This window comes from Vipera ursinii (genome assembly GCF_947247035.1).
Source record: "Vipera ursinii genome assembly, chromosome: 3".
Classification (NCBI taxonomy): Eukaryota; Metazoa; Chordata; class Lepidosauria; order Squamata; family Viperidae; genus Vipera; species Vipera ursinii.
In genome coordinates, this window is record NC_139516.1 from 142,526,238 (window position 1) to 142,543,036 (window position 16,799).

Consider the following 16,799-nt stretch of genomic DNA (forward strand, 5'->3'; position numbering starts at 1 on the left):
ACTTTTGTTTGGGAAGAAGAAAAAAATCAGGTTCCATAAAGTGCTTTTCTGTATGTGTTCTTTCCAGAGGTGTGTGGCTTTACTACTATAACATGAAGCCTCAGAAAGAAATATTTGGTTTGTATTAGACTGTGTTGAAATGATTTGAAAAATACTTCTGATTCTTAACAAAGGTATAGAGCAGGGGTCAGCAACCTAAAAAAGAAAAAGAGCCACTGGGAACCGGTTCCATCACAAATTAAAAAAAGAGGGAGCCGCGTGCGTGTGTCCATGCACGCGCATGCGCAAAAAGGTTTTCTGCGCATGCGCGGACGCACGCGGCTGCCATTTTTTAAAAAATGAGATGGAACCGGTTCCCGGTTGCCCGACGGCGACGGCCCGTCTGCAAAGCTGCCGCTTTCGGCAGCTTTGCAGACGGGCCGTGGCAGCTTCCTCAAAGAGCGGCGCCCCTGCCCATTCCGAGAGGTGCGCGCGCACCTCTCCGAACGACCGGAGGTGCGCGCGTACCTCCGCGCGAATGGGCAGCGGTGCCGCTCTTTGAGGAAGCTGCCGCGGCCCGTCTCAGCTTCCTCAAAAAGAGCGGCGCCCCTGCCCATTCCGAGAGGTGCGTGCGCACCTCTCCGAACGACCGGAGTTGCGCGCGCACCTCCCCAAACCTTTGGGGAGGTGCGCGCGTACCTCCGTGCGAAGGGGCAGCGGCGCCGCTCTTTGAGGAAGCTGCTGAAAGCGGCAGCTTCCTCAAAGAGCGGCACCGCTGCCCCTTCGCGCGGAGGTGCGCGCGCAACTCCGGTCGTTCGGAGAGGTGCGCGTGCACCTTTCGGAATGGGCAGGGGCGCCGCTCTTTGAGGAAGCTGCCGCGGCCCGTCTGCTAAGCTGCCGCTTTCGGCAGCTTCAGAGACGGGCCACGGCAGCTTCCTCAAAGAGCGGCACCGCTGCCCATTCACGCGGAGGTACGCGCGCACCTCTCCAAAGGTTTGGGGAGGTGCGCGCGCACCTCCGCCCATTCGGGGAGGTGCGTGTGCACCTCTCCAAACGGGTGGTGCCACTCTCCATTTGGAGAGGTGCGCGCGCACCACTGCCCGTTGGAAGAGGTGCGCGCGCACCGGGCGGCTGGGAGCCGCAAGAGACGGCTCAAAGAGCCGCATGCGGCTCCGGAGCCGCAGGTTGCCGACCTGTGGTATAGAGGATTACATTCATAAAGGCAATTTTTAACCAGCTCATGCCCTGACTGCACTGATTATGTGCCATTGGGTCAATACTGATTTTTAATAACCACCCAGATATATTTTCTCCTGGACAAACGGTTCTCAACCAGATCTTTCAGGCCTTCCAATGGTATACTCATCATAACTGTAATTGAATCAATCCATCTTGTGGGATCATCTTCTCCTTCTCTTTCCTTGCCACTCACACCATAAATCACTTTTTTTTAAAACAAATCCTCACATTTTATAAAGGAATGCTATGTACCAAAAGGACTGCACATTACACAGCACAGATGTCAATCAATTTGTAGTCCACTGGGCCATGAAATTTCAGTTTCCTTTCCTACTGATTGAGGAACTTAGCTAGGCAAACTATACATATTAAAATTGTAATAACACTCCACTTTTGAGGAGTTAAATGATGGATGCTGCAGATGATACAACTGCATAAAGTATTCTGCATCTGTAATCTAGATTAATTGCATGGTTCTTAATGATTAAACATTTCCCCCTGGCACCCCTGCTACTTTCTTTTAACTTGGCAGGCACAATTCATTAAACTTCTCTATTGGGTATAACACTTTGAACATGATGTAATACTGTTTTTGAAGGTCCCCTCAAGGGCTTTTACAGTGGAAAAGCAGAGTATGCATCTTTAAACAAAAGAAAGCAATATTGTATTGAAATGGGCTTGGTTCCAACAATGTTGTTTAGCTAGCAGAAAGATATTCTGTTCCTAGAAGAATTATTTCTGATTAGGTGAAATAACACTGTGTCAAAACAAGGACCACAAACCCTAAGGTCTTCTAACTGTTCGAGATAATCTTTAACAAGCTTTTGCGTCATTAAGTGGCATGCCTGTATCTTTTTATGTGGTATTGTATCCTGTGACCTACATCCCACTTCTATGTTCCCAAGACATATTATGAGAATTTTGTTCAGTTCATTAAAAAAAATCAAAGGAAGCTGCTATGGGTACTAAATCAGGATATCTGGTCTACCCAGATTCAAAGATCTGGGTGCGCAGTGTTTTCCAAAGCAACTCGGGAGTAGGTTGGGAAGGGAAAGAGAAATTTTAGTGTGAAATGTTGGCTTTGAGCCTAGTTGCAATCAAAATATGTTTTTGATGCAGTGGCCAATGAAAAAGGCATTTGGCTTCAACGCATAATTATTTTTAAAGGCTGGGATGGAAGAGGCAATCTTGTATAGTCTATATCAGGGGTGTCAAACTCAATTTCACTGAGGGCCACATCAGCATTGTGGTTGCCCTCAGGGGGCCGGGTGGGTATGGCCAGGGTGGGTGTGGCCTACTGGGTGGGCGCGGCTAGAGTGCGTATGGCCTACTGGGTGGGCATGGCCAGCTCTACATCGTTCGCATCAAGGGTGCCTATGGGGGCCTGGGCAGGAGTGGGACAGATCTGAGGGTCTCTGGCAGAAGGAAGGTCTCTGGGCCAGGGCCAAGGCAGCGGGGGCCGTTCCCTCACTGTTTCCAGGGTGGCTTTGGGGGGCACATGAAACCACTTCGCAGGCCACATCCGCCCCCCCGGCCTTGTGTTTGACATATCTGGTCTATATAATCGTGCCTGCCCATACAGTATACTTCCCAGAGCATACTAACTTGCCATACTTGGTTGGCTAGATTAAATGTGACCCAACAGAGTATTTACTCCCCTCCTTAGGTTACCTTCATTCTGCATCACTTATTCTGCACCATAGCTGCACCGGCTAGTTTGATTAGTTTTTCAGTAATTTGACAGAAGAAGAAATTGAGTAATGAGATATATATAGAATTGGTGCTCAATCTTCTTAGCACAATCATATGAAAACGCATGAGGCTTATAACATAAACATATTTTTTGTTTACAAAGATGCATTCTGAAGGCAATACTCACGCAATGCATACAAGGAAAGGGTTATTCCAGCCAGGCAGAACCCTTCAAAGAACCTGAGTGTGCTGAACATGGTCACATTCACTGAGAGGGCCACTGTCAGTCCAAATATTAAAATGAACAACACTGAGAAGAGCAGGACTGGACGTCGGCCAACCCTAAAAAAAGAAAAGAGGAACAAAAGGAAACATGCATTTACTGTATGTGTTACATGTTCCATATTATCCATTTGCAAATTAGAGTTCTGCACCGGGTACAATGTTCCCCAGCCAATTTCAAAGAAACCGTTCTCGGTGGGCACGCCTGCCCTATGGAAACAGCTGCCGGTGGAAGTCCGGATCGCCCCCGACCTTTGTTGGTTTCGCCGGGACTTAAAAACCTGGCTATTTGAGCTGGCCGGCCTGGACTGGGGTTTTTTAAGGTTTTAAATTCAATTTTAAAGTGTTGGGGCTATTAATTTAATTGTATTTTAATCTGTATATTGTATTTTTTTTTAATTTGCCCTGTAAACCGCCCTGAGTCCTTCGGGAAAAGGGCGGTATATAAATCGAATAAAATAAATAAATAAAATATTTCCAAAATGATTTAGGGACAGTATCTCACTGGAGATTTACGATTCTGATTGGATGTATTTTTTTAAAAAAACAAACAAACAAACACCATTACATTAATTGATTTTGGAGCCTTCTCTGTGTAGAATATAAATTGTGGTATGAAAAATAAGCATCATATCAAAAAAAGTAGGGAGGAAGTGAATGTGTCTGAATAAGCTTTGTTCCCACCTATATCTTTTGAAAAATGCCTGCATTAAAAAAAATCAACCTGGCTAAAATCATGTTAAACTTTGGCTGATATTCTATTGCTTCTAGTTATTTATTTTTGAAGTTTGTACGCGTCCCTTCGAAACTAAGCTTTCCTGGCCCACAAAAATGAATGTCACCAAGTACAATTAGGAATAAATAATGTTATAGGTATGGTAGCATTTCACACAATAGACACGTGGATCCAGTTTGTTCTGGAAGAAACAGTGGGGTTTTTTGTAGTCTCGTTTATACAAGTTTATAATCTTCTGGATTTTATTCTAACACTTTGGAAATTAACAAGAGGACAATGAAAGTGAATATTCTCTTTTATAATTGCAAAACAATTGACACTGAAAGAGTGAAAGGGCTTCCATTCTTCATCTGGTTATACAACAATCAGAGAAACCTACTTCTCCTTTATAAACAATCATTTTACCAAAGGGAATCTTCCTACGATAGCTACCTAAACATTTGGGCGTTGTATGACTTAAATTGAACAATTTAATTCTAAAACATATGAGTATATACATAGAACTAGTTTTATTTTGTACAAAAGATGAACGTTTGGTGAGATTCTTTTTCTTTCTCTTTCTTTCTTTCTTTCTTTCTTCTTTCTTTCTTTCTTTCTTCTTTCTTTCTTTTTTCTTTCTTTCTTCTTTCTTTCTTTCTTTCTTTCTTTCTTTTTCTTTTTCTTACTTTCTCTTTCCCTCCCTCCCTTCCTTGTTTTCTTTCCAAATAATTACAACAATAATAATTTTTTAAAAGCACAATTGTTTTTATTTGATGCTTTACCCTCATTTTATGCAACAAGCATGAAAATGCTGCAGCTTCCTTACGTCGCTGAACTGTAATTCTCAGGAGCGCTAGTCAGCATGGCTAAACCTAAGGGATTTGAGGAAGTGTAACACAGTGGTATCTGGAAAGCCAGAGATTCTCAAGACCAGGACTCTCCAATCTTCTTGCCCTACAGGTGGTCCTTGACTTACAACCTTTCATTTAGCATCATTTGAAGTTACAGCAGCACTGAAAGAAATGATTTAGGACCATTTTTCACACAAACATTGTGTGAAAACGATCCACACAAACGATCCATATTTATGATGGTTGCATAAATAGGGGACACTGCAACCGTCAGCTATCACCTTTTGTGACCTTTGGACAAGCAAAGTCAATGGGGAACTGACAACTATGCTACTAAACAACTGCAGTGATTCAACTGACAGCTGTGGCCAGAAAGATCATAAAATGGGGCAAAAGTCACTTAACAACTGTCTCACTTAGCAGTAGAAATTTTGGGCTCAGTTGTAGCCATAAGTCGAGGACTTCCTGTATTTCACATTTTGAAATCATGTGGGGCACTCAGAGAAAATGCCTTTTTCTTTTCTTTTTTTTTTGGTGGGGGAGACAAAGCAATCACTCGACATTTTTTCTCTCTAAGAAATACAGGAGTCGTCACTTAGCAACTGCACTGTTTACTGACTGTTCAAAGTTACGATGATGCTGGAAAAGTAACTTTAACAAACAGTTCTTGCACTTACAACCACTCTAGTGTTCCTTAGTCATGGCATCATCATTTGCAAGCTTCACTGCTGGCTTCCAACAAGCAGAGTTGATAAGAGGAGCCAGCCATAAAATCTTTAAGTCATGGTCACATGACCAATTGTGGTTAAATGAGGACTAGCTGGACCTATGAGAATCAACGTGGAATCCAAAGGAGTTCTTGGTAATAAAAGTAATTGGAGGTTGGTCCTTTGCTTTAGAACATGCTGGCCTCCTTTTTAATTTTATGTGGAAAATAAGCCTTTAAACCACTGAAAAGTACTGTAGAATTTAGATGTGGAAGGTGAAAAGGCAGGTTTCCATAGCTATATGATCCTCAAAAATATAATGTTGGAGATCCTGGCAGAAAATTGGTAATTATAAATCCCAAAGGTGCTTTTTTTCAAGAGGCAATTGGACTTTCTTTGTAGACCTTTTGCTTCTCATCCAAGAAGCTTCTTCAGTTTTGACACATTTTGGACAGAGAGGACTGCTGGTTTGAAAGAGGGGTCAAGGAGGCCAACTATGTCAAAATTGAGCAGCCCTCTCTCAATGGGGTGGGGTGGGGGAAAGGATCTGACATCATCTATCTCCAGTCTACAACACAGTCCTTTCAGAAGTTCCAAGAAGGCTCCACACCCATTTGCATTATTCAGGTGACCCTAGAGACACAGATAAGGCTCCAGGCAGCTCCAGAAACTTGCCAAAAGAATGCAAATGAACATCTGTCTGCAGGAGTATATAAATCTTTCCATTCCCCACCATCCAGTCAGAGCTGAAGAAGCTTCTTGGATGAGAAGCAAGACGTCTTCAAAGAAAAAACAAGGAAGTTCAGTTTCCTTGTGGAAAAAGCACCTTTGGGATAACTATGACCTGGATGACTGAGAATCACCATAGATATTTGGTGATTATAAACATTAGGATTAAAACCTGGCTTTGAAAACGTCGATGGGTTTATAGCCAATGATGGCTTTCTCCTGGCAGTATAGAATCTACCATCAAAAGAAATTCTTTCGTTGTCCCCTCAACTTAACCCAAACCTCACTAAATTTCCTCCAGAATTTTGGGAAGGCCTTTGGAGAAGATCAGAAGCATGCTAGAGGGATGGAGAGGAGAAGGAGGAGAAGCAACATAAGTTCTGTTGCTTGGGTTAGATAAATCCCATACATCATTTTTCTTAGGAATATTATTTATAGCATTATACAGTACTTTTAAGCTTTTCTACAATGTGAATTTGTCTTATTCAATAAAATCATTAAAAAGAAAAAAGAAAATGTATTAGTGAGCAGTGCAAGAAGGGGAAAATAAAAACAGGAAAAAAAACACTATACCTTTTTTTTTGTCTTGTTCTTGCAAAAGATATGGAATTGCATCAAGCAGCCAGTGAATTGTATTGGTCTATTTCAAATAACCAACTTAGTAGTATTTTTTTTATAAAATATCCTAGAATAAACCTACTTAATATTATAGTTTCTTAAATGTCCATTCACCACATAATTACTCCTAATCTACCCACAGAATGACAATTCTAAAAGGATTTTAAGAAAATAATTTGTTTTGGTTGTAGTTTTTTTTAAGGAAATAAAAATATCTAGTCCCTAAAATAGCCTGCTTTCCAAATCAGCCAGATCTAGCTAGGAAGCTTAAGCAGGTAGAAATAGCCACTTACAATAACTCTGCGATAGACTGCAGCCATCATCTAGATAAAAAGCCCCGGCATCTAATCCAGATTCAGGTACCTAGCTTGCTTAATAAAACATAATCTCAGTCTCTGTCGGTTACCAAGCAACTGTAAGATGCTCCTACCAAAGCTCTAAATCATGATTTTATTTCACGATATTGTTTACCCAATTCAAACCAGCAAAATCACCATTAAGTAAAATGGGGAGGGGGAAAGGCGAATTTCTTTTTTCCTTTTTTATCCTATAAAACTTGGATGATTTTCTGATGATAGCAGATGAATATATAACTCTGAGTAAATAAAATAAGTATAAGGCACATTTGTTTGGCTTCAGATAATTACTCTTGATGCTTCTTCCTTCCCTCCCTTTCCCATTAAATTCTTGATCCAAACAACCTCACTGAAAAGCTGCTTGACCAAATTATCAATTAGAAAAACCTGTCTGGGGAACTGTCAAGCTATGATATCAAGGCAAATGGAAATGCGTGAAGCTGGTGTTAGTGAATTTCTGCCCCAGTAGAATTCCTGGCATTAGGAGCTGCAAATGTAAATGGAAAGCTGCATTACAATTCTATACAGGGATAGAATATTTTAGGTAAGAAGTATTGTTATTCTCCCTAAACTTCCTCAATAGCTGGTAGATACCAGAAGCTGAATTTCAGCATAAAACGGAGCTGAAGGTAGCTTTAATTCAAGCAGATCAGCTTAAGACATCCCTATTATCTCAAAAGCCTTCTTTTATTATTTAAAATTACTTTATTTAGCACTACAACAATATCAACCAGTAGCAAGTCTTTTGTGAAATATTGTGCTTGTAGTATGTGCGTATAAACTTTATTAAAGATTTTTACATGGATAAAAGATAGATGTAAAAATATATAAAACAGTCAGAAGAAAGGGGCAGAAACAATTAAAGAACAGAAGATAGTTAAAGAAGTGACTTCGGATCTTCTTCGCAATTGCAAGTGAATTTATTATCCCTTCTCCCTTTTAAAAATTACATTACAGAAATTCCTTCTATTGCATGTTCAGCCCCTTGTTTTTCAAATCCAGAAATCACTATTTCACTTTGTTTCCATTTTCAACAAAAAGTCCATAAAAGTTTTTCAGTCTTTTATAAAAGCACCTGTGGTTTTATCCTGAACAAGACAGGTCAGTTTTCCTCATTTCTGCTAATTCTACCATTTTTAGAACCCATTCCTCCTCTGTGGGTGTGAAATACTGGGCTTTTGTGCATTGAAATGGAAATGTATAGGGGGAAAAATTTAAACATCACCAGAGGTGGGAAAGTGGCATTTCCTCATGGAGAGTAATTTTGTAGTGATTCTAGTTAAACTTACCAATCAGCTATACATCCTGTTATTAGGTAGCCAAAGATTAATCCTACAAGCAGAGAAAACTTCGCAATGTGAACTTTCCAGGCAGAATCACAGACCAGATCCCACTGAAAAACAAAAAAAGAAAGAAAAGATGATGCATTTAAAGTAGACAGGGTTATTTTCATATACTTGGGAGCAAAATCACATATCACTTTTTAGTAAAGGTAGCCCTCGACTTACAATCATTCATTTAATGACCGTTCAAAGTTACAACGGCACTGAAAAAAAGTGACATGACCATCTTTCACACTTATGACCATTTTTTCACACTTATGACCATTTTTTCACACTTATGACCATTGCACCATCCCCATGGACATGTGATCAAAATTCTCTTGCCATGTATTTATAGTGGTTGCAGTGTCCTGGGGTCATGTGATTACCTTTTACGATTTTGTGATAAACAAAATCAAGCTACTGCTAAGCTTGTAAGCCGCCCTGAGTCTTCGGAGAAGGGCGGGATATAAATGGAATTAAAATTAAATAAAAAATTAAAAATGGGGAAGCCAAATTCACTTTAACAACCGTGTTACTAACTTAACAACTGTGGCAAGAAAGGCTGTGAAATGGGGCAAAAATCACTTAACAACTGTCTTAGCAATAGGAAAAAAAAAGCAAAAAGCAGCTAGCTAAAAGCTTACAGAAGCTGATAACTAGACCATTATAAGATTTTACAATTCTGGTCATTCACTCTTCCTTCCCTCTGGCAATTCAGAGTTTTGAGAGATACAGTATTCTCTGAATATGGATATCTTCTGTGGTAAATCTATCAATAATAAATCTGTCCAATTTTTAAAGGCAGATGATGTATTTACTAACATCATCTGCTTTTTTTGTGCCAAAAAAATGTTGTTATAAACTTCTTTTGGCACAAATTTCAAGGAGCTAGCAATGTTCAATATAAAGAAGTATCTCTTTTGTCTATTGAACTAGTTTACTGGTTATCAACTTCCATCACTCTGTTTGCCCTCCCCCCCCCCCAGCTTTTTCTATTTCCCACAAGAAAATATTCTAATGGCACCCAGAACTCATTTTTTTTCTTCAGTCGAGGTCAATCTCTAAGGTCATGTAAGCAAATGGTAAACAACCGTATTATTTTTCTGTATTCAGAGCAAGTAATAGCAGCCGTTTGGCCAGATCATCTGTAATCAGAGAAGGAAGAATTATTGTTAAGCTGTTAAGAGTTCTGGGAAGCTCGTATATATCCAGTAACATGAAATGACTCAGTAAAATGTCCTTTATGGTATCTTCTAAAGCTGATGTTCACCTTGAAGAAAATGGGAAGAATTTCAGTTTGTACTGTTAACTACTTAAGGATTTTTAAAGATAGTTCCACATCTCCAAGCCATTTAAATAAAGATTACAGTATTTAAAAGGAAGCAATCTAAAGGCATTTATTTGACTAAATATTTAACTCAAACAAATCTTGAATTTAATCACAATGCATTCCAGAAGTTAAGGAAATGATTGGTCCATTAGTGGGGGAAAGTGATAAGAAGGTGACAAGCAACAGGGAGAAAGCAGAACTATTTAACTCGTTTTTTGCATCTGTCTTTACACAAAGGGAAAAAACAGTCCAACCTACCAAAACCAGTGCCATAAAAAACAGAATAGAAACGCAAGTTAAGATAGGCAAGAAAATGGTAAGTGAGCACCTGTCCAGCCTAGACGAGTTCAAATCACCAGGACCAGATGGATTACACCCCAAGGTTCTCAAGGAACTGGCAGACGTGATCTCAGAACCACTGAACTATATTTTTCAAAGATCCTGGAGCACTGGGGAACTACCAGAGGACTGGAAGAGAGCTGATGTAGTTCCCATCTTCAAAAAAGGGAAAAAAATAGATCCAGGAAACTACAGAACTATCAGCCTGACCTCAATACCTGGGAAGATTCTGGAAAAGATAATCAAACAACAAATCAGCGAACACCTTGATGCAAACAAAAGTCATCACTAAAAGTCAACATGGGTTTGTCAAAAACAGATCATGCCAGACAAATCTTATTACATTCTTTGACCAAGTGACAAAACTAGTGGACCAGAGGAATGCTGTAGATATAATTTACTTGGACTTCAGTAAGGCATTTGATAAAGTAGATCACAACCTACTACTTGATAAGATAGAAAAATGTGGGTTAGATAGCATCACCACCAGATGGATTCATAGCTGGCTGACAGGCCGTACTCAGCGTGTGGTCCTCAATGGAACTGCATCTACATGGAAGGAAGTGTGTAGTGGGGTGCCCCAGGGCTCCGTTCTGGGTCCAGTGCTCTTCAACATCTTCATCAACGATTTGGATGAGGGGATAGATGGGGAACTCATCAAATTTGCAGATGACACCAAGCTGGCAGGAATAGCCAATACTCCAGAAGATAGGCTTAAGATACAGGAGGATCTGGACAGACTCGAACACTGGGCGCTATCTAACAAAATGAAATTCAATTGTGAAAAAAGTAAGGTTCTATATTTAGGCAGGAAAAATCAAATGCACAGGTATAGTATAGGTGGTACCTTGCTCAATAGTAGTAACTGTGAGAGAGATCTCGGAGTCCTAGTGGACAATCACTTCAATATGAGCCAGCAGTGTGCTGCAGCTGCCAAAAAAGCCAACACAGTGCTAGGCTGCATTAACAGAGGGATAGAATCAAGATCTTGTGAAGTACTAATACCACTTTACAATGCCTTGGTAAGACCACACCTGGAATACTGCATCCAGTTTTGGTCACCACGATGTAAAAAAGATGTCGAGACTCTAGAAAGAGTACAGAGAAGAGCAACAAAGATGATTGGGGGACTGGAGGCTAAAACATATAGGGAACGGTTGCTGGAATTGGGTATGTGCAGTTTAATGAAGAGAAGGGTGACATGATAGCAGTGTTCCAATATCTCAGGGGCTGCCACAAAGAAGAGGGAGTCAAGCTATTCTCCAAAGCACCTGAAAGCAGGACAAGAAGCAACGGATGGAAATTAGTCAACGAGAGAAGCAACCTAGAACTAAGGAGAAACTTCCTGACAGTTAGAACAATTAACCAGTGGAACAACCTGCCTCCAGAAGTGGTGAATGCTCCAACACTGGAAGTTTTTAAGAAGAGACTGGCCAGCCACTTGTCTGAAATGGTATAGGGTTTCCTGCCTGAGCAGGCGGTTGGACTAGATGACCTCCAAGGTCCCTTCCAACTTATTATTATTATTATTAAGAAGGTTTATATCAATATTTTTTAATGCTGGAAGCTCTTTCGGAACAGTCAGTTCAGACTGAAAAAACATATTTAAGTGAAGTTGTTTAATTATACTTCCTTCAGGGCTTCCCCCAAATCCTAGTTGTTCGGACTATGAAAGTGATGTTTTTGGGTTAAGCAACAAAATATAGAGCTTCAGACAACCAATACTAAATTCAATAGGAACTATTTTCAATGCTCCTACATCACAAAAGGATGGGGGCAGAAAGGATAACTAACACAAGCAGAAACCTCAGGCAAAAATTCACTACAATTAATGAATTTTATGTAGCATCAGTGCCACCTAGATACCAACCCTGCCCTATCTTTTATTAAAGGTCAATAAAAAACATTGGTCGTTTAAAAATCCATTAATATTTTTTGAGGATAGGGTGCTTGACATCCTGCTATGAAGAATCTTTATTTCACTACTCAAGAAAGCTGTTCAACTAAATCAGCACAATAAACAAATACCACAAACTGCCCCATTATCCAAATCTCTTCAATGAACTATTCAGAGAAGGTCTGTTAGACAAAATGGGCAGACAGGAATATAAATAATAGAACCATCATCTGCTTCTCCGATCCCTTTGTTGAGATAATATTTCTGTGGCATATCTGATAGCTAGTGGGCATGCTCACTGCTGCATCATGAGACAAAGTGGCTAAACCACAACAAACTGGGTTTCCTATTTCTCCATAAAGGCTTCTTTCAGGGCCAGAACAATCTAACCACAGTTTTCTTCATTAAGGAAGTTCATCACAGATGGGAGATTCTGCAGAGAGGATTCAAGCCATATGCCAAAGACGAACAATTTGGCTCTGATCCTCTAGACCAGATGTGTCAAACACAAGGCCCGGGGGCCAGATCCGGCCCGCGAAGTGGCTTCATGCGGCCCGCAAAGCCATCCTGGAAACAGTGAGGGAACGGCCCCCACTGCCTTGGCCCTGGCCCAGAGACCCTTCTTCTGCCAGAGACCCTCAGATCTGTCCCACTCCTGCCCAGGCCCCCATAGGCACCCTTGATGCGAACGATGTAGAGCTGCCCACGCCTACCCAGTAGGCCATACGCACTCTAGCCACGCCCACCCAGTAGGCCACGCCCACCCAGGCCACACCCACCCGGCCCCTTGAGGGCAACCGCAATGCTGATACGGCCCTCAATGAAATTGAGTTTGACACCCCTGCAAGATCAAGACATTGTTGTAACTTCTGCACATGCACTGCTTCAACTGCATTGCTTAGTGATGGGATTCCCTGAGCTTCCAGTTGCTGTTGTTAACCAAATCCTACAGTTGTTAGACAAGGCAACTTCCTGCTGGCTTCCCACAGCTAAGTCAGTGGGGAAGCTAACAGGAAATTGAAAGTCCCAGGAAACTCACAAGCAAGTAGAGGCAGATAGTAGTGGCTGCTGTCAGGTGGGGAAGGAGCAAGGGAAGGTGAGGAAGGGTACACATATGGCCAGTGTGGTACAAGCACAAAGAGGCTTTGAGAGGGTGCACAACTGAGAAAGACTTCTCCCAGCAATTTGTGACATTCTTTGCTGGCTTCCCTATTGACTTTCCGGGGAAGCTGGTAGGGTAGGCTGCAAATGGTGATCATATGATCACAGGGCACTGCAACCTGTCATATGTGTGAGCTGGTTGCCAAGGACCCAGATTGGAATTAAGTGACCGCAGGAGTACTGGGATGGCCAGACTTTCCGGTCCATAATCATAATTGATTTAGCACTGTTGTAACTTCATACAGCTGCTGAATGAATGATGATAAGTGAAGGACTATCTCTAATAGAAACCAAAGTAACGGATCTGCAACTCATTCTGCCAATACCATGAAATGAAACTTGGAAAGGAGCAGATAAAAGAGGTGAATTTTTACATCTATCTTGACCATAAAATCAACAGCATACACAAAATTGTCAAAGAAATGTAGAATAGCAGCATGGATCAGCTTGTACTGTGTAAAGTCAATATTCCAACAAATGGGCAATGCCAAGGCAAGAGCAAGCATCTTCAACCCCACCGTCATAATGTGAAGGATATGAAGCAGAAAAGCTTGGAGTCATACAGTGTGCAATGGAAAGTTGAATGCTAAAGTTCTCAGTCAGAGATGAGTTCAGAAATAAGGAAATTCAGCTCAACAATGGATTAACTTCAAAGATGTCTCAGAAATGGACTAACTTCAAAGATGTCATAAAACAACACTGAAATCTAATCTAAGTAGGCAAGACACATTGCACATTTATCTGACATTAGGTAGACGCAAAAAATGACCTGGTGGTGGCCCTAAAATTACATACACCTACTTTGATGATCTCCTGCAAGAGGATATAGAGATGGTCTTGACGAAGAGGGAAGAGATTTGTCATCAAAGCAATGGGGAGGGAAACATGTCTTATGCCCAAACAATGAAGAAAGTATGAATAAATATCACAGACACTCCCCTAATTCACATGAGTATGACAAAGGGAGGAGGTAAAACATAATCATATTTGCAAGATTCTATAACCATGGCCAATCATAGTAAAACATAATTTTAGCTTTGATGTGGACTTGATTTCTGATCTACATCTTGGAGTTGTAAAAAGACCTTAGTCCCAACCGAAATACTACCATCAAAGACCAAATAAAACATACGTATTGGCGGAAGTCATAACTGGACATCAATGCCATCCAGGTGAAAAAGTGATAAAGTGAATCCCAAGGAAGAATTCTTGTTCTCTTTCCATCAGGTACAAACAGATCATCTGCCCAATACAGCAGCAGATTATTAAGATCAAATTGTTCTGGAACATTCTAAGTGTATTTCTTTTCCTACTCCCAAGTAATCTTAGTAAGATGCATGCGAACCAAGATAAAATTTCTTGTCCCTCCACGGCAACGGTCCCACCTACTTTTGAAAAGCTTGATCTGTTTTCATTATTTAGAAATATTATTTGGAACATTCTTTCGTCAATTATCACAAAGTAACAGACTCCATTCCAGTTATTTGAGCAGAGTGAAAAGCCAGAGTTAATTTCCAATCTTTCACTTGGGAATTCTTCTATCCATTGCCTCTCTACTTTATCTTACTAAATAAACATCATTTTAATCTCCTAATTTCCTATTTCCTAACTTGCTGCTTTCTGACATGGGGGGCACTGCCAACAACCAGAGTCTGCAGGAAGAATTGGCCTGCCGTCTAGAAATCTGCTGAGTTGAAGTTACATCCTACTTAGAGAATGCCAAGTTTGAAAAGGCTAGTCTTAACTTTAAAATATTTGAAGATAGAACAGTGATTAATCTTATTAATTAATAGCTCCTTTTGCAAGCAAGGCTTATCTACCACGTTTTTTGAAAGCACCACAGCTAAGATATCCAAACATATCATCAGGCTCAAAACTTATCCATAAGCCAATCTCAACCATTCTGAGATGAGACCTTGAGTGTGACAGTGTACTAGAAGGCAATAGTTTGCAATGTTTGCAACAGTGTTGAATAGTTTGGGTGTAGGATGAGGGTAAAGGTTCATTCTCTGAGCTTGTGGGCTGGTTTCCAAACATTTCATTACCAGGCTAGACAACAACACCGCTAAAGATTTACCTAGCCTGGTTACGAAACCTTCAGAAACGAACCCACAATCTTGGAGAACAAACTTTCGCACTAGGTTGCAATCTCTCCCTTTTTCTAGGCTGCTCCCAGCGCCCGCACCAATCCTCTTGTTTACCCAGGAAGATTGCCCTAAATGTCTAATTCAAGGGTTCCTAAAGCAGGCCTCTCTCTGTTTGCATGGTGCCCTAAGGATAGCGAATGTTTTATTATAATGGTTGCTTTCACAGTCAGCCAGATGTTTAGATTGGATTTGACATTTTTCATTGAGTCCTTCCCAAGGTCCCGGGATAGGCAGATGTTGCTTGATGGTGTTGAAGGGATTGTCACAGAATGTAAGCTGTTTCAAGTGAAGTTGACTTTTACAACTGATAGTGGCTTTCTCAATGTTCAAGTGAGGTCCAGATGTTTCAGAATTGCACCCAAGGCACCCATTACTATTGGTGCTATCTTTGCTTTAGATAGGTCTTTGCATTTCTTCTCCTTCTCCTTGTTTATTTTCTATACTGTTTGGGACAAATAATATCCCCAAGAATGTCAGATCAGGCAAGTCCCATGGTAAGAATGCCAGGCATGCTGTGCTCTGTCATTCTCACCACCAAAGGAGTGTGAAATCTTACATTTACACCTTTTAAGTGAAAAGAGCTCAATTGTTAATTGACGCTTCAGCTACTGTGTAGAATATTTTGAAAAAGTGAAGCCATGAAAAAGGCTTTTTATGGGTTCATCTAGAGGAACAGATTCATGAGCAGACACCAACATCTTTATTTTTAAATCGTGCACCATTGCCATTGTGTGGGCAGCAATTCTCCACCCCGCCCCAAGCTTGCCTTAGATAATTACATGTAACTATATTTGCTCATATCCTTAACAGCAGATCATTAGCTTGGATGGAGGCTTGTCCAGCTGGAGAACAAAGGAGATAATCATCCAGGTCACGGCTGTCCCGAAGGTGCTTTTCCTAAAAGCAAATGGATTTTCTTGGGTTTTTCTTGAAAATGTTTCACTTCTCATCCAAGAAGCTTCTTTAGTTCAGAAAAAAACCCCAAGAAAGTCCAGTTGCCTTTTGGAAAAGCATCTTTGGGATTGTCCAGCTGGAAGTTACTAGGATCAGAGGGGCCAAACTTCTAGGAATCTACTGTGAATTCCCCTGGCCATTTTGAAATGCATAGCAATCAAAACTGTTGCTATAAAATATCTATCTCAAATTGTACCATAGATTTGGAAGGTACTTCCAAAGTCAGCTACTCCACCTCCAGGCAGTACATGAAACCAATTAAAACACTACCAATAAGCTGACATGAACTTTGGTTTGAAAACATCAAAGGAGGACATCAGCTTCCAAGACAGCCAGTTCCCCTCTCAACAGTATGGTGCACTGTCAGGAAATGCTTCCTAAATGTTTTATTACTCTTTTTTCCTTATAATCTTAATCCAAGAGTTGAGAGGGTTTTTTTCCCCTATTTTTGCTTAATTGTTCTTCAAGCCTAGGTAGT

The 16,799-nt window shown here is 40.8% G+C and overlaps 1 protein-coding gene across 2 annotated transcripts in view; it reads right to left on the reverse strand.

The window, feature by feature from the left end:
• Positions 1-16,799, reverse strand: part of SLC22A23 (solute carrier family 22 member 23) — a 101,369-nt gene that overhangs the window by 58,152 nt on the left and 26,418 nt on the right. For both annotated transcript variants that reach the window (XM_083358392.1, XM_083358391.1), the window contains exons 2-3: positions 8,458-8,561; positions 3,098-3,252 (exon numbers count right to left, since the gene is read on the reverse strand). In XM_083358392.1, the coding sequence (XP_083214518.1) occupies positions 3,098-3,252; positions 8,458-8,561 (259 nt within the window). The remainder of the gene's footprint in view (positions 1-3,097; positions 3,253-8,457; positions 8,562-16,799) is intronic.